The sequence below is a fragment of the Solanum verrucosum genome, unplaced genomic scaffold (genome assembly GCF_900185275.1).
Source record: "Solanum verrucosum unplaced genomic scaffold, falcon-dt-bn FXZP01000022.1, whole genome shotgun sequence".
NCBI classification, from domain to species: Eukaryota; Viridiplantae; Streptophyta; class Magnoliopsida; order Solanales; family Solanaceae; genus Solanum; species Solanum verrucosum.
Genome location: NW_026020086.1, coordinates 766235 through 785581, shown reverse-complemented (window position 1 = coordinate 785581; position 19347 = coordinate 766235). Strand labels below are relative to the sequence as shown.

The 19347-nt window shown below is 31.4% G+C and overlaps 1 protein-coding gene and 1 pseudogene across 1 annotated transcript; both read right to left on the bottom strand.

The window, feature by feature from the left end:
* Positions 1-2376: 2376 nt before the first annotated feature.
* LOC125824418 (cucumber peeling cupredoxin-like) lies at positions 2377-3929 on the bottom strand. Its single transcript, XM_049503792.1, has 2 exons — positions 3654-3929; positions 2377-3015 (listed from the first exon to the last, which is right to left on the bottom strand). The coding sequence occupies exons 1-2, from the start codon at positions 3832-3834 to the stop codon at positions 2468-2470; spliced, it is 729 nt and encodes a 242-aa protein (XP_049359749.1). The 5' UTR covers positions 3835-3929; the 3' UTR covers positions 2377-2467.
* Positions 3930-8992: 5063 nt separating this feature from the next.
* Positions 8993-14328, bottom strand: LOC125824411 (glucan endo-1,3-beta-glucosidase 11-like; annotated as a pseudogene).
* Between the last annotated feature and the right edge of the window lie 5019 nt (positions 14329-19347).

The window sequence follows — 19347 nt, the reverse complement described above, 5'->3', positions numbered from 1 at the left end:
ACAAATCAAATTGAATGAAATAAACTAAATAAAATTCACAAAAAGACATTATAGATCTAACAATATCATCATTTGCAGAAGATTTCAACTTGCATGAATATTCTTCTTCTTCTTCTTGGACTTTCACTTTGTTATTTGCAAGTATATTCAAAATCTTTTTTCCGGGTAGCCGTCAAATAATCTACCTATTCGCTCCATAAAAAGATGAAGATAAGAATAATGGAAATAATTCAACAAATAATACTACACATTTGAAGAAGAATAGATCAATTAATTTTGTTAATGACTTTATTTTTTATGTATATATAGGGAATAGAGATAATGGGTAGAGTAGTTTTAGGTAACCACTTTAAATTCAAATTCAAAAAGTAACTACTTTGCCATTTAAAAAAAAATAGTTATGTGAGTTGGTTAATTATTTTGAAAAAAACACATTTAAAATATATTTTTTATTTTTTAAAAACTAAAGTATATCTTCATTTAACAGTTTTTTTTAATGTGCGGGTAGTTTTGCTATTTATTTATTTATTTAAAACGATTGATGCACGTTTTTATTTTATTTTTTCTTTTCTACTTTTTTAAGTTATAATATTATTTTTAAAAAAAAAGAAATAATATTCTTTAAGAGATCTATCAAAATGGCAGTGTTTTTTTTTCCTATTTCAATTCACGTAAGTTTTACACTGCTATTAATTTAAATAAGTTTTGTAATGTTAAATAAGTTTTAAAATGTTAATTTAAGAAATACTTTAAGTTTATATTTTGTTTTTTTATTTTTCAATTGTTATTTATTATTTAAAATATATTTTAAAAAGCTGTCATGAAAACTGATTAGCAATTTAAATACATTGTTATAAACATTATTATAATATTATATTATTATTACTTTTATTAGTACGATAATTATTTATTATTATTGTTACTATTATTTAAAAATTCACCTTTTAAAAATAGTTGGTTAGTCTTTTTTTATTTCTTTTGGTTTAATTTAAGATACATATTTAAAAGATTTTTAAATTAATTTTTTAAATTTTAAAATTGTGAAATTTTTGTGGTGCTGACATGTGGCGTTTTTTGCTTCTCCTATTATATATAGATAGATAATTATTTATTATTATTGTTACTATTATTTAAAAATTCACCTTTTAAAAATAGTTGGTTAGTCTTTTTTTATTTCTTTTGGTTTAATTTAAGATACATATTTAAAAGATTTTTAAATTAATTTTTTAAATTTAAAAATTGTGAAATTTTTGTGGTGCTGACATGTGGTGTTTTTTGCTTCTCCTATTATATATAGATAGATTATCTGGTTGTGTATGTGGTATGCATCAAATATAATTAAGCATTGGTGTAATTTGATTTATTATAACCGATTGACCATTGTTTATTATAAATTTATTAAATAAAATTACTTTTAATTACATTTAAATAACTTGCTTGTGTGTAAGATTCATTAAATCTAAGTTGTAGTAGGAAAGTGATAAGAAAAATTTAAAACATAATTAATCGCAATAATCTGATTATAATTTTGTGAAATCAATCTTTATTATAAAAGTAATTATTATGTTATATACTTTCCAAATTTAATACCAAAACATCCCTATAAATTCCTACCCATTTTTTCTCAACATTCTAAAAAATCATCAAACACATTTTTCTACTATTATTTTTATTATCATTATCATGAAGGAGAAATTCATATACAAGTTCATCCCATCAAAGAAGAAGAAGAAGAAGTTTGGCATAGATCCACAGAACCATGACAGATCAAGAAGGTTGAATTATGGGATGTTACTGAAGAAAATAATCCTAAAAATATATAAATGGTTATGTACAGATGATGTCAAATGATGACTATGAACTTGTTTGAGCAGATTTGTTCACAAATCGTGAATTGAGCGTTGATGATTAGATTGGACTTTATTGGGATACTAGTTTGCATAATTTTAAATTCAAGTTAATTAAAAAGAATAGTCTTGTTTTGTGAAATCTGGCAATGTTTTCTGTATGAGGTTGAAATATATTTATTATAATTATATTTAAAAAGTGTCATGTTCGATGATTTTTGTAAGGAGATTGAAAGGTTGTTATAATGATATCTAAAGAAATCAATAACGTTAATTTTTTATTGTTTTGATCTTTTCTTATTTCTTAGAATATCATGTTTTTCAGTCGTTTTAGTTTATGTTTTTTTTTTTAATTTATTGTATATATTACATGAATTTATTTTAATACAAAAACATGATTTGAAACATTGAATTTTGTTGAACCCGCTACTCAATTTCATAACACCATTTCTATGTCTTATTTACCAAAAAGTTATGGAAGAATTGAAATTGGTACATAAATTCAAGTATACTCACAACTAAAAGAAAGATGAACAATAATTCAAGTATACAATGACCATGTCCTATAATGATACAAACTCATGTGTAAAAAGTTATACAAACACTCAAGTGACTAGAATCTACCACATGATACTAATAGCAATGGACATGAACATGATCAAGGCAGGTGCAAAAATGCTTCGCGAGGCAGAGCTTGGAGCCGGTGGAGGAACTAGACCATCGCTTGGTGTCGTTGGTGAAGGAGTAGTAGTCCCCGGTGTGACTGGTCCAGGTGGTGGTGCAGACGATGGTGAACCTCCTGCACCACCACTTGGACTAGGAGACGGTCCAGATGGACCGGCTGATGGTGATGGACTTGTCGTTGGCGTTGGCATTGGGGTTGGTGCACGGGTAGGGTTCAGGATGGGTGATGAGGCAGGGGAGGTAGCAGGGGATGGGGCAGGGCTAGGAGTAGTAGTGGAAGATGTTGTAACATTGATAGCTAGTTTTTGGCCAGCATTACAATGTTGGCCAACAGTACAAATAAAATACTCAGTACCTGTGGAATTTAGAGTAATATTGGCTGGTCCAACAGTAATAGGAGTAACAGGACTTGAGGAACTACAAGAATCATATGCACTCTTTGTTACTTTGGCTACATTATGTGCTCCAGTTGCAAAGTTGAACACTACAAAATTGAAATTGAGAAAATTAGGTTAGACTATATGAATCTTCACTGCCCATATCGCTACATTTAAGCTAAGTCATCATAGTCTTATATTGTAAAAAAAATTATTAAACTAAAAGACAACCCCACCACCAACAATAACAAATGTCCTTCAATCCAGAGCAAGTTGAGGTCGACTATATGAATCTTCATTGCCCATGCCACTTCTTGGCGGTGAATGCACATATGAATAGTTAAACTTGATGGCTTTTCTCAAAGAAATTGCATAACATTTAAAGAATGCTTTTGAAATCAAAATTTACTTTGTTTCTCTTCTTCTTTCAACAAGTTTTTAGATGATTTGATAGCTTTGATCAAAAGCAAATAAATCATCTAGTATATGTTAACAAATCAACTATCATGGTACCTAAACTTTCAATAAACGACAACTACGTCTCAATCCCAAACAATTAACATGGTCGGTTATCCAATCTTTGAACTAGAAAAGAAAAATATAAAGTTGATGGTAACTCTTCAAATTCGATTGTTAGTTCAAGTTACCTTTCAAACATACGAGATTCTGCATCTACTTAATTCGAGATGAAGATCCAATCATCTTTACCATGTATAAGAGAAAGAGGTATTGAATATATACATACCTAAAGTATCACCAACTCTGAAGGTACGTCCTGAAGCCCAATTTGCATAAGTTGTAGGCCCACCTGAGGGAATTGTCCAGCCCGTACTATCACCAACTATATGATCAACCGCCACTATATTCCCCGGCAACACCGCCAAAATAGTCATCAAGACTAGTGCAATTTTCATCTTTGTAACCATTATTTTTTGTGTTTTCAGGTAGCCCCTAATTGGATCTTTCTTGCTATAATTAACTTTCCACTTTTGTATGTGTTGTACAAAAAGTTGCAAAGTTTGAATTTGAATATTTGTTTGTTATAATACAAGGTTGTATTTATAGATTTATTTAGTCTACGGAAGTATCTAGGATGTTTCAATTGAATATGCCCTTGAATTTTGACTAAGTCAAATATATCATGAGCACAATTAGGAAAGTGATGGAATTTAGAAAGATTTTGGAATTTAGAAAAATTATTATAATTGGAAGTTGAACTGCTCCTTATTGGATGTTGGAATAGTTCAAAAAATTCTGCTAAATTCTCTACTTCCTAGAAATTAATAAAATAGTATTATTTTAATATTTATGGGTTAAGTCTATCTGCACCAATTAGTCAAAATGAAAAAAAAAACATTCACATGTCATGTTTACACTTGTCAGCACACACGTTTTCATTAAGATGTAGTTTGGTTGGTAAAATAGCAAATAATAATCTCGCAATAAAATGTGGGATTATTTTTATTCTATACTCTATTTACTTATGCGTATTAAATAGTTTCAAGATTATTTTACTTCACTATTTGTATTTAAATGATAGAATTAGCTATCATCACGGGCTAAGCTAAGTGGAGATTCGAGGATTTAGACGAATCTAATAGCTTTTTCGTAGATTTCGTATTTATATTAAATAAATTTAATAAATATATATGTATATTAACTTGGGAATCCCTTAACAAATTGATTGGCGGCTCAATGGTAAGGAAGGGACTATGAAGATGTTTTTCACACTAGAGTTGTGTCCTAATTCTGACCCCACCTCTGTTATTGGGCGAGAATGCTTTGCAATATTTTTATCTTCCGTCCTAAAATTTAGAACCTCTAAACGACTCTAATAGTGTGGTTTAATGGTTAATGAACTGCATTGAAAATTATGAGATTGTAAGTTCACATCCTAATAAAGACAAAAACAGTAAGTGATTTACTTATGTATTCTATGAAATTAGTCGAAATATTATAATTATCAAGAACTAATTATGTGATCAATACAATAACAACAATAGCATATATATTCGATATAATTTTCATAAGTGAAATCTAAAAATGATTGAACATATTTAAATTCTACTTCTATCTTTATGAGATAAAAAGACGATTTTGTATAGAACTTTGACACAAGAAATATGAGTTCATTAATCAAAATGGAATGGTCAACTCAAACGTCAACTTCAAGACACTTGGCATGATGCTAATTTAACTTGGTTGACCTATAAACCCCATCTTTGAAATGTATAAAGTCCAAGTCGTCTTTGTTCTTCTTTTCTTTATGGAAAAAGGTACAAGTATCCCCTAGATTATGATCGAAATCTCAGAGACACATCTTAATTAAATTAAGGTCTTATTACCCCCCTCCCCCCCGAACCCATTTTTTTTGTAATTTTGTGCACATTTTTGGCTTACATGGCATCCAAATATTTCCCACGCGCCTCAATTGCGTGGAGTCACGGAGTGTGCTACGTAAGACAAAAGGTGTATAAAATTACAAAGAAATAAGTTCAGGGGGGTAATAGGACCTTAGTTTAGTTAAGGTGTGTCTCTGGGATTTCGATCATAGTCTAGGAGGTACTTGTGCCTTATCCCTTTCTTTTTTAAAGAAAAAAAAATACTTCATTTCATCTTATTTTACGCTATGGATGTGTTATCTAGGTAAATATTATGATTTCGAACCAAGACCCGTCTCCTGACTTAACGCAGGACCTGACCTCGACATGACACCGACCTAAGATCCGACCCACCCCAATGTTGACACAAACCCGAGTTTGAGATTAAGCTAGAGATCCTAACCTTGACACCCAACCCCAACTCGACCCCTAATCGAGACTTGATCTGACCTTGACCCTGAGACCTAACCTTGACACTTGACCTGAATTCACACCTCGAGACTAAATACCCTAACCTCGAGACCCAACCCCGACACCGAGACTTGACCCTAACCTCGAGATTTGACCCCAAGATCAAACTTAAGACCTAACCCGAACTCAACCTCGAGATTCGAGACCCAACCCCGACTCGACCTAAGAACCCAACATAAACCCTGATTACCCCCACCCCCAACAACTTTGAGATCTGACCTCGACTCCAATTCCAAGATCCAACCCCGATCCAAGACACGACCCTGAGACCCAACCTTGACACTAACCTGTAACTTGGTCAAGTCTTGGGTCGATAAGTCTCAATTGAGTCGGGTATCAGATAATGGTTTAGGGTTGAGCTGAAGTCGTGTCTAGGTTGGTCCCAGGTTGGGGCGAAACTCAGCTCTAGTGAGCCAAGTCGAGTCTTGAGTTGATTTGGGGTGGGGCTGAGGTACGTTATGAGGTGGTAGGTTGAGGGGCTAAGGGTCGGAGAGTTTGGCAAGATTAGGTGAGGATGGTGAGGGAGAAAGAGATTTTAGTAGGTAAGTTAATTTTCCATAAATTGATGGAAAATAAGTTCGTGTGAAAAATATTTTTCAAATTATTAAAGTCAACTGAATATGAAAAAATTGGAAGCGGACACACCCTACTTTAAGCGATGGGCAGAGTCAATTTAGTAGTGAAAACAGTTACTTGATAATTTAAATAATTCAAGAAATAAAAATCCTTTAAATTCATGAAAATTGTAAACCAATATTATTGAATTGAATATCAATAGAGATGTTCAGATTATATGTAAACCAATATTACTGAAGTCTTGCCAAGATTATAACATCAATAAAAAAATGTTCAAAGTTTAATCTTATCAAATTTACAATTTCAATAAAATAAAATATCTGAAATTAACTTAGGCAAGTCATACCATACTTCACACAAAAATCAAATCATTTTCATATGCTATATGTTTTAAATATCACAATATAAATTGTGACAATTTAGTTAAAGCCAATTCAACTACTTTACCAATCAAGCATGGCTTGGTGGCACCTTTGTGTATTTCACCAAAAACTTTTGACCTATTTTAGTTGCAACTTTCACACCTACTCATGACCAAACTCACTTGCAAAAGAAAAAAAAGGAATTGCATGATTGGAAATAAGAATAATCAAAGAGACTTGATCAAAAGGGGCATCTTAATATCTTATCATATCTTTGAAGAACAACTTTTTGGACCACTAAAAGAGCAACATGAAGTATTCCAATTCATCACATCAATTACCATGTTAGAAGTTGTCTCCATACTATTTGAAATTGTTTCATTTTATATTTTGTTAGACTATCAATTTAAAAATTTAATGGACTCTATCTAGTAAAAATATATTTCAAGAAAGGTTCATATTTATCCCTCAATCTGCTTTTGACTATGCTTCAAAACTATCCTCAGATTAAAAGCTTTTTAACGATCAAGAAATGATACAATTTTCATTAAACATGATGTATTATAGAGAATAAAGTTGTTCATTTTCAAATAGTATTAACAGCAAATTTGATGATTTTTATTGGCCAATAAATGCCCTTTTAAAGTGGAAAAATGCCCTTTTACAACATTCGAAAGGTGGGGGAAAATTCAGAAGAATAAAATAAAAGAATCAAAGACATTTTAAATAAAATAAAAGAACAATAAATACTGCTAAATGATCATTATTTTCTTAGTGAAACTTCTCATTTGGAAAATATTATTTTCACAAATATTTTGATTGAATCATTGAGAAAAAAATAATGATATTTTAAAACGAAAAAATTATGAAGTTTCTCAATGTTTCGGTCAGAATCTAATAAATTTTCATCATGTGTTATCCTAGTGAGATTGTTTGGTGAAAAATAGGTGGAAAAATCACATTTTATAACATAATTTTTTTATTGATTTCTAGGACCCGTCTTTGTTTCTGCTTTCTAGTAGTGAAATAGAGTAACATAATAAACTTCTTGTATGCAATTTTATTTTATTTTTTCGTTTCCCATCCGGTGTCCGAAATCCACATTGGAGTTCTGACTAAATCTGGATCGCGTACTGCAGGGCCCATTCGGGAGTGGCGCTTCAATAAGATTTTCTCTATACCCAGAGCTCGAATTCGAGACCTCTGGTAACTTCTTGTATGTAATTTGCATATAGATCATTATATATTTTCTCTGTTCACTTTATTTGTCTATTATACTATATTTTCACTTTTATTTATCACTGTTGGCATATATATCAAGAGAAAAATATAAATATTTTACTTTTAACTTCAATTATTTTTTCCTCATGACCCAAGACTAGAAGTATCCACCAAATTATAGTGTATCTCATACTCTGAACATTTCAATAATTAGGGTCCCTACCTTACTTGTTAAGATCTTAATCTAAGGTCACTCAAATCATTTAAGGCCAACCATTTTTATTCCAAACAAATCCCTTTCCAATGAAATGTTTAGTCATATTTCTAGTTTACTTTTCAAGTTTCTAGATACATCAAAATTGTTGACTATAGAATAGTTCTAGATAACAATTTATTTTAATTTATTGTTTCTCAATTGATAGTTTGAACAGGTAATTGACTTATCAATTGAGAGTTTTTAATGATCATGCACAAATTAGTCAATAATTTTGTCTGATTAAGAAGAAAATAAATTAAAGAACCTTCCTACATTGATATTTACTTGGTTAATTTTGCATATAAGAAAGGATAACAACAGTTTAAGTCAAGTTCCTATTGAAATAGGATCCACACAAGTAAAAAATATTTGTTCCGAAAACATTCGAATCAAAATATGGCTTTCAAATGAAGTTTCAAATTAGTACATGCTACCAAAGGAAGTGACGATGTCATACGCAAAAAGCAAGAGACTCATAAAATAACAAAGGCAAATAGAACTTTTGCACATTCTCATTGATCCATGAATAGGACAACGGAGTCAAACTCAATCACATTCTCTTAATATAAAGCAGAGTAGGACCGTTGGCCTGATCCAACTCCCCGTCCAACCGCCCTAGCGTATGTTTCTGAATCAACACACTAACAATATATAGATTCTTTACCCCTTAAGTTGACCTAAAACAACATGTAACTTTTCATATCATGTCTGATATGGTACTTAAATTGAACTGATGGTGGAAAAGTTCTATATACCGTCAATGCATATAACGTAAATCTAAATAAGAATACTAAGAAACAGCAAGACTGAGACAAGATAAACCAAGAAAGAACTTATTTCATATATACTGATTCTGCATTGCTGAAAAATTCAAAAACAATCAGCAATCTCCCCGGACGACTAGCGATGAAGATCTAAGAGACTGCATTCCTAATGTTGTCGTTGTAGCAGTTTCTGTAACTAGGAAATTTGAGACGCTAATCTGGTATTTCGTATAAGATGAGATCAAAAAATGTTGTCATAACCTCGACAGCAGAATCGATATTGAAGTTGTGATTGCTGTCGCTGACAAATAATACCCTTGAGCTTGAATTCCCTGAAACATTTGTATGCATGTAAAATGTGTAAGTCCACTATGATATGTGACATAAAAACTGCAGAAGAGGACATTAAAATGCAGAAATCTGCTCTGGTTGTTTCATATTCTTTGTCAACTAGGATAATTAAGAATATGCTCGGGAATCCGTTATCAAGCTTCAAAAATATGAAAGGGTATCTTAACAAGAATGAGATATCTTCTACTACAACAACAGAATATGCAGTATAATCCCACAAGTGAGGCCTGAGGAGGGTGGCGTGTATGCAGCCTTACCCCTACCTTGTTAAGGTAGAGAGGTTGTTTCTGATAGGACCCTCGGCTCGAGTAAGCATATAAAAAATCAAGCATGTATATAAAGTAAATATAATAGCGAAGAAGTGTGTTGAAAACAATTAAGAAGAGAACAAGTAGCAACAATAGATAATACGAAGACGGAAGCAAAGGAAACAACGGATAATAATAAAATCAAAGAGTAAGATAGAATGAGATATCTTCTACTAAGAGCAATAATAGCCAAAAAGGTCATGTAGTTGCACGTATTGGGTAGGAAAAGAACATAAAGAGAGACAGAACAAAAGGAAAAAAACAAAACCAAGAAGAGATCGAAGAGAAGAAATACAAAAGGAACAAATGAGGGGACAAGAATTGATCCACATTTGCATAGCATACTAAGATTCATCAAATGAAAATAAAAATGGCAGTTACCAACATAGATGGAATGAACATTACAGTTTAGAATGAAAAGTTCCCTACATTATAGATTGGTCTCAATCAACTCAAACACCAAGACAAATCTAATCTACTATGAAGTAACAACCCCATATATGAATAGAAGGAGCAGGAACAAGTTGACAAACAAAGACTATCTTTCATAAAAAAACATGAATCTTCATAGTAACAACTTGTTTGTCAATGAGCTACAGTAGCAAATCGAAGGGTTTGCTAGAAACTCAATATATACATGTTCCAAAAAGTTTATTTTTAGTGCTGCAACAAATTCTAGAAGTGCACGGGTAAAGCTACTCCAAGTACACAAATCAACTGACCCCATCAAAGTGAAAGCCCCAAACAAAGGAGCAGGAGGGAGAAATGAGGGGGGAGGAAGAAAAACTAGCTTCCTCCAAAATGATTAAGGACCAGAGAAATCCAAAATGAAAAAGGAGTAAAGTTGAGTTATCATTGGTAAGATAGCTACTGCAAAAGCTTCTCAAATACATCAAATGTGATAGAGTGCCCATTCATCAACTGGATTCAAAAACGGTAGAGCAGGAAGAGGACACGTGACAAGTTGACACGAACTATTTGACTTGTTTGTTGGATTGAACAAACACTTACGAAGGACATGTCCTAACAAATGAAAGCAGCAGATCCATCATACTTCTGCTTCCACGGCAAATCTATTAACCTATCTCTTCACAAAGTACATTAATGACTATTTTTCAACAAGTTCACCACAGACTAAGTTGTTCATGTCAGCTTATCAGCACCTCTATAATGCTCCCAAATGAGAAAACAAAACCAAGTAAATCTTTCCGGAAGCTCCATTCAAATCACCATGACTAATTTCCTTAGACTAGAGTATTCTTTTAAAATATATTGAAGTTCTTTTTTTCTTTCAAGCTATTGATCCACTCAATAAGTGTTTACCAGTATTTCCAAAGTTCCAACTCAGGCACCAACAATCATGGAGACACCAAGAACAGCATGATATCCATGCTGAAAATGATCATAATACATCACTTATCAAAACCAGATCTGAAAAGACAATTTATACCATAAGCTTCAAAGTGATGAACTTTACAAACTTACTTGCCTTCTTCTCTTCTTTCCTTTTCTTTTTTTTTCCTCTGCTCATTTCCTCTTTCTACAAAAGTTCTAAGTAGCAGAACAGGAAGCTTTTCAAGTACTTAGTAACAGAAAAAGAAGTCTAGTTTTAGCCAATGGATCTAACCCTTTTCACCCCCCTCATCAACTCTGGTACATACTCTCAACCTCTTTCCAGTCCTCCTCCTGTCAATAGATTTAGAAAAGGCTTCTTGTTCTTTACTGTATGAAAAAATGGGCTTCCAGCAGTAGGAAAAACATATCCAATGCTATAAGCATGTTGAAACACATTGAAATACAAGGACTCATTCTATAAGCATGTCAAAACACCTTGAAAAAGTATCTGCTCATATACATTTTAAAATTAAATGTAACACGTTTTCACAAGTCTGAACCCTTAAAATATGCATTAATAAAGATTACTCTATTTTTAATGAACCGGGTGATCATATTATTGATTGAATTACTTTCCCACAGAGGCATAATCAGGGCATTAAGATAAAACCCATGAAGCTCCAAAAACATTTGATTTTCTTAGTCTTCCTTAGTTCCTTTATCGTTTTGCAAAGGAGCAGGATAAAGTATATAAAGAACTCCATCTACACTTTCGATAGTAGCAAGCATGCAATTCAACTCAATACATTCATGTAGAGGTTTCCAGCATATTTACGACATGCTACACATTGAACCCGTGCATGTTTTTTATGCTTGAACATGAGATTAAATTTCCAGTATAAGGGACCAATTAACGTGTCTTCTTTCCATTTTATATTCTAAGTAAGTTAAGATCACATTTTTCAAATCTACGGGTGCTACACAGATGATCCAAAACTATATGAAAACACTATGCTCACAACAATTCGATCATTATCCAGAACATGAAGGATGACTAATGCACAGAGCATTGATTCTAAGAATGAAAAGTCGAGTAAACGGAAGAAACTTTTTCATGAGGACAAAAGAGCCTCATACCTTTAAAGACAAAAGCGAAGACGCAGCTGAAATATCTTGCAGCCCAGAGAAACCAACATCATAAGATATACTACCATCAGCTTTGAAGAGTCCGAAGTTCTTCTCTGATGATTGACCCGTCTTTTGATACTCATTGAAGAGTGCAAAAATATATGCCTTCAACATTTTTTTTCGGCCTCAATGGAGTTCCTTTCCTCTTGGCGAGCCTTTTACGCAGATTATAATTATATGTTCTAGCATTACTTGGGGTGGCAGCAGGTTCATTCTCATCCCCATCAGAGGCCCAGCCTGTTTCAGTAACTATGACTTCCATTTTCCTGAAACCAGCATCCTCTAGAGCTGCATACGCTGCATCAATCTGAGCATCGAGCAAGTTATCATAATGTAGATGAGTTTTATTGTCAACAATGCCTTCATTTGGCTGAAAAAGAGCATAATTTATGTCTATTTTATCTGGGTTGTACGTGTAAGCCAAAAACGGATAAGCATTTAAACAGAACGGAGATCCAATTTTCGAGAAAAACTCTAAAAGTGGCTTCATCAACTGAGCAACACCATCTTTAAATACACAATAAGAAGGAGGGAATGAATCAGCAAAAACAGCCTGCGAGTGTGCGGTCGATATCTGAACAACATCACTTATCCCAAGCTTTTTTGTTGCATTATATACATTCTTTACAGCATTCAGAAGGGCTACCTCCATTTCATTGTCACTACCCCCCAAAACTTCATTTCCAACAGCGATGCCAACAATGCGGGTATCAGGAAGGAATGCCTTCACATTATCTTTTACCCAATTCAGAGCATGATCTGCATTAGCACTCATTTCTTTTACCAAACCCATTCGGAAGTCCAACCACTAGCTCAAGCCCTGTTCCTTTAAACGCATTAAGGACACTAGGCTCTGCATCATAAATTCTAACATTCTTAATCTTTGCTGCCCGAAGAAGTTTAACCACTTTATCAGGTGAAGGGATGTTATCTGCAATTCTTCCGTAATTAATCCCATACGTTCCTGTGAACGCTCTTGCAGTCTGTTGAGCTGAAACAAGAAGGTGAAAAAAGTGCATTTAGTACAAAGAAAAAGAATAAGAAAACCAGTTCCACACAAAATGTTAACCATCCAAATCGTCTGAGAAAGAATGCAGATATATAAAAAAAGCTGAAACTACTTCTGTTAACTCGAGTCTAATTATACATTTTAACCAGCCTATCAAGCCACAAGAATCGACTTTACATGATAAACAGTCTACCAAATTAAATTTAACATAGACTTGCAGGAAACTTCTTCAGTCAATTTCTAATGGAATCTTTTTTTGAAACTGAAACTGAAGTTTCTAATGGAATCACAATAAATACATCAAACAACAATTTGCCTATTCATCAATTATACAGCTTAATAACCTTACACTACAGAAGTATATAAATAAGGCTGCTATACCAATCCATTCTCATAAGCAAAGAAAAAGGTAACAACCAAATTCCACTGCAGCAAGATCAAACAGAAAATAGCCAAGTCCACATACACAATAAGAAGATCCAGGTTTTATTGGCTACTGCTAATGTTAATTTTTTTAGCTATTACAACAACAACAACAGCAGCAACACACCTAGTGTAATCTCTGGGGTCTGAAGAGGATAGAGTGTACACAAACCTTACCACTACCTCCTAGAGAGGAATTTTTAGTTATAACTTATTAAATTTTGAAATCATACATGAACAAGTCTGCATATTGATCAAATCTGCTAACCATTTCCCTGATTCCCAATCAGCAAAAGTTCATGAAAGAAAAAACAACAGCAAAGTTCCAAGATTTAAAAAAGAAAGAAAGAAACAACCCCATCATTCACAATTCCAAGTATATGAAAAACTACAACAACCCCATCAAACAAAACAAAAGAATTGAACAAAAATGAAAATTAAACTATACCATTAGGATTAAAGATCACCAATAACATAAAAAGGAATCTGAGAAGAATCTTCATCACTGCACAACTTAAAAACGACGTCGTCCGTCCCTTTTGCTCTTCCAAAACTCAAAAGCTCACTCCTTTAGCTTCTTCAGCCATCACCCAATACACCCTTTTTTACACAGCCTATCACTTTTTCACAAAAACCCAACTTTCAAGATTCTTGAAAAAAAAAATTCTCTATAAAGTAAAAAATTTTGTATATATGATACTACTAGTGTTGTTTTCTTGAGCGGCGGTTTCCGGCGAGTTTTTGGCTGTGAAAATTATTTTCAGACAAAAGTCTAATTATAGTCTAATTTTGAATTCCATGTATTGGATTTTGAATTTTCTTATAAAAACTTTGGAAACTGTGTAAAAATATTCTCACTTGCCAAACGGGGACTTACTGTGACTGTATTTTCTTCACGCGCTTTATAGACTGTGTTCAGCACGGAAGTGAAGGATTTTTTTTATTACTTTTTTCTTTTTTATTTGAGTGAAGAATTTATTTTTACTAAAATATCAAAATGCTTGGAATAAAGAACTGAGTTTTTTTTTAAAAAAAAAAAAAGATAAATATTTTATGCAGTTACAAAAATTGTTTTAATAAGCTAAAAAAGTGCTTTTCTTATTTTAAAATAATTAAATTCTGATCAAGCTTGAATTGTTGCTTTAATATTAATAAATTATTTTTAAAATTAATTAGCTAAAGATGAATTATGATTCTTCAAAAAGGTTGTTTGTCTGTTTTGAAAAAATACTTCTAAAAAAAGGTACTTTTTGAAATAATAAATTTTTGAAGCTTGTTGCCTACAAGTTTTGGATGGGTGAGATATACTTTCTAGATATGAAGGTTATAATTAAATTTTAAGTAAAAATTTAATTGATTAATTATCTGAATTTTTACTTTATTAATGAGGATTTGACTTTCATTTTTAAATCCCCCAACTATAATTTTTCTTAAAAAAACACAATCAAGTTTTAATAATTAGTTTCTAATTTATTTTTATTTATTTTTACATAAATACAAGTATATGGCATGTACATGCAAAATGTTGCTAAATAAACAATGATGAAATTATGTAGCTAATTATTATATTAGGTTGTTACCTTATGATTATGTTCAAATTATCAAAAATTATAACTCATGGCTTGTGCAAAAGCTTTATGCTGAGTTGTCAAATATAAAATGCTCAAAAATTAAATATTCCAAATTTATTGTAATAGCAAATATCACTAAAAAGCATATATTCCAAAAGCTACTTAAAAGCTATTACTTGGGATATTTTAATAGAGTATTTTCAAACAAAATTTTTCATAAAAATAATGAAATGTATCAACGACCCCGATTCTTTAAATTTATTAATAAATTTTTAAAATAAGATATGAAATATATATAATTGTGATAAAATTATCAATTATATATCTAAATTATGTGAGAGCTAGTTCCATAACCCCACCCTACCCCATACACACACACAATTTTATTTGTTCATAATATTTATTATTTTCAGTAATTATTTAGTAAAGAAAATAAACTGATTGAGCATCTGAACACATGATAAAATGTTTTTGATAACTATTTTTTATTTACTTTTTGAAGGAAAAAAAAGTTGCTCGTGTTGACAAACATCCATTGCAAGATAAGTGAATCACATATTTATAAGATATGTCTCCTAATTAAATTATATACATCATTATCAATCAAAATGTAAATTTTTTAATTTATTAAGATTAATGCATATAATTAAAAAAGAAATTTTAATACGTATGATTTTGGTTGGGGAAAGCAATTGCACAGAGAGGTGGAGTGTCAAACATGTTGGAGGGGAAAATTGATGTCACCTGAGGCAGAAGAAGGGAGTATGATTTTTGAGATTTGCCTTTCTCCAAACACAATACAAGCATTGGAGGAAGAAGACGTTTCTGGGTTGGTTAATATGTAAACGGGTTTTTTGGTGGGTTTGAATTTTCGTAGCATAAATGAGGCGGGGGTCGTTAGGCAGGATTTAAAAAAATTAGGTAGACCAATAAGATGAAGCCATTTATCTAATTAAATGACTCATCATTTGCCATGTCAGTGGACTGCTAAAAAAGGGTAATTTTAAACCTTAAAAAAATGTTGAGGGCATTTTTAAACCAAAACGTAGAAAGAGGGCATATTTGAACCATTTGAGATATGTTAAGGGCATTTTTAACTCTTTTCCCTTAAAAGAATTAACATATTTTAAGTGGTTAACTTATTTATATTTACCTAGGTAATAGGCACGCTAAAAGACTTAAATTTTTTTAAGTAAAGCATATCTAATAAAAATAATTATTATATATTCAAATATTCAATAAAAATATATTATAATTTAAATATTTTTTAAAAAAAATTACTAATAAAATTACAAACAATAATTTTATTGAAGGTAAAGGGGAAGCGCGTGGGGCCATTTAAGTTGGTGCAACGTCATTCATCCTTTTTGCGTTACAAATGTCCAATGAAAAATCAGAATTAATGGAATCTTTATTTCACCTTTCTCCTAAAATAGAGTGGGAAAAGAAGACTTTGGTTTATTTAACAGTTTTATTTTCTTTTATGACAAAAAAAATTTATTTTCTTTGAAATTGATTTTCAATATTATATTTTACCTCTATATATCAATATTTTAGTTCTAGCTATATATAATAGCACAGGCTCGGAGTCAAAATGACCACAATTTGAAGCTAATATCTCAAAAGAGATAACGAATTTGATGATTGACCAACACGGACAAAGCACTAGGACTTTCATCGACAAACAATTTCTGTTGACAGCTCATGGTTCCCTGAAGCGATCATTTACTTGAGTCGTGAACGAATCCCCAACTCTGTCGAATTTTTCAAAGAATAATTTCTTTCTAGTCGTGCTATGGTACACGACTTTCAATTATTATTTTCACCATTCATAGCCTAATTCAGGTAAACACCTTTACTCCCCTTCTAGAGTCGCCCTTCGATGGTTGATAATCAAAGACATTAAATTTAAGCTTCAAGCAAAGAGAAATATTCAATAGAAAGCGTGTAGTTTCTTTTAGCATGTGTAGTTACATACTCAATACGTATATAAATTAATGAAACAAGTAAATTTTAAATATCGAATAATTAAAAAAAGGACAAATTAAGGAGGAAGCACTAGAAAAGAAAATGAATGTCAAAATCATATTATTAATAATTTAAAATATACGTGTGCCTTTCTAGTCTTGGTCTACAATAGTCCATGTCATTTAAGCCTAATAAGGACTTGGATCTACATAGAATTATGTCATTTTACTTAATATTTAAATCCATTTGACACTGATATTTCTTTTCTTCTTGTCTTGGACAGTTTACCTAATCAAAGGCTTAATAATTTCTTTTCTAGTGAAGACTAAATTTTGCATTTTTACTTGAAATTGTATAGCGTGGGGTCTAGGCTCAAAACATATAATATGTAATATGAATTTGGATCGCGATAAATATAATATCTAAGCCAATAATTCCTTGTTATGATAGTTGGATTATGCATAAATTGAGTCCTTGTGGAGGTGTATGTGACGCTCCTAATAAGGGGTAGGTTGATAAAAGTAAGTCAAGTACGACATACATGTTTCTAGGCTGACAAAATTAGTTCCATGTTTATAAGAGAGTGATTCAAAGTTCTAATCCAAGAAAGAAATCAGTTTGATAACTTGAATGAAAATAGAAATAAGACAATTATGTAGAGAGTACATTAATAATTTTATTCTTTTTTGGTGTGGGGATTTGAGTTAGGAATAACTTCCATGTATTGATTAGTTGATGAGGACCTTATCTTTATAGTATTAAATTTTTAAAAATAAAACCTATTTCCCTACCTAAAACTTTGTCTTCCAAGTGTTGCTTTCTAATGTTTATTGAATAATCATAATTTTTTTTAATTAAAAAAAAAGAAGAGGAAAGAAACAAACATTGCTTAGCTCAATAAACATCCAGGACAAAACATTGAACTTTTCCAAAAGTCTTCAATAAAAAAAGAATTATAATTGAATCTTTAACCTTTTACTTTTCAACAAATTTCATGATCCAATGTTACTGCGTACACAAAAGTTAAATTGAATGTTTTGAAGAATATACAATAACTTAACTTTCACCATAAGTAGCATAATTCCTACTAAGAATTAATATCATAGAAGTGGCATTTTGAGGCATATCAGATTTTTTTATTTTTTTTGTAATACTATGTCAAATTTTGAAAAGGTTACCTATAATGTTAAATATTTACATCAAATATTTGAAAAGTTAATTTACACTATTTTTGGTGCTATATATTTCCACTTATTTCGCATAAAGGGTGAATTGGTAGGGAGCAAAACACTTTCTCATTGGTTGGTCGAAATATTTCGAAAAATCAAAAAATATTTTTTAATGGGACTAGGAAAAATAAATTTCATAATTACTCGTAGTCTCCTCCCTCACTAGGCCACTATCATTCAACCCCCTCCTCCTTCCATCCCCATCTAAACCTCCCTCCACCGCTAACTCCTATCTCATTTTTATAATATTTATCTTAATTATATATTTTGGTACAATATTTTTTACTTATTTATCAAAAAGAAATCGTGAAAATATTTTTCTTCATACCAAACACCCAAAAATTTCTATTTATGTGTAAGTTACAATAGGAGTGGCAAACGAGCGGATCGAATCGAATATGAGTCGATCGAAAATGAATTAAGTACTCGACTCGACTCATATTTTAAATGTTATTAATGGGGGAAAAGTTCGATTTTGTTCACCTCTTACTATTGTGCACCAGTACTTTTTCAAGAGTGTCCAAATAACAAAAATATGTTTTTAGGAGGTATGTATGGAGTAAAAACCTAGTGAAGAATAAAGAGAAAACAATTTGACATGAAAAAAAAGGGTTTGGAGGAAAAAAAAATATTTTATTTTTTGGTTGTCCAAAAAGAAAAAAGATTTGTGTGTGTACTTCTTTGGGTACTAATGCGAGTATGATAACATTGGAATTGTTATGCTAAAAAGTGATATCAACACTCTCTACTTTGTTGTGGGATATAAGTCATCACCTTTTAAAAGAATGAAAAAAAAAAATGTGCAGTTTGCTTTTTTCACTTTTGTGTTGGCTTGGTCTACTTTGGTATTAAGGTAACAAATATACTTGAAAGACGTTTGAACATGATTTGATTTATTATTATTATAGAAAAAGTAGTATTTGAAGTTGAAGTCCAAGAAAATAGTTTAGACATGAAAATAAGATTTAAGATTTTATAAGTGAACACTTTTAAAAAGTATTCCAAGTTTGAAGTAGAAATAATTGA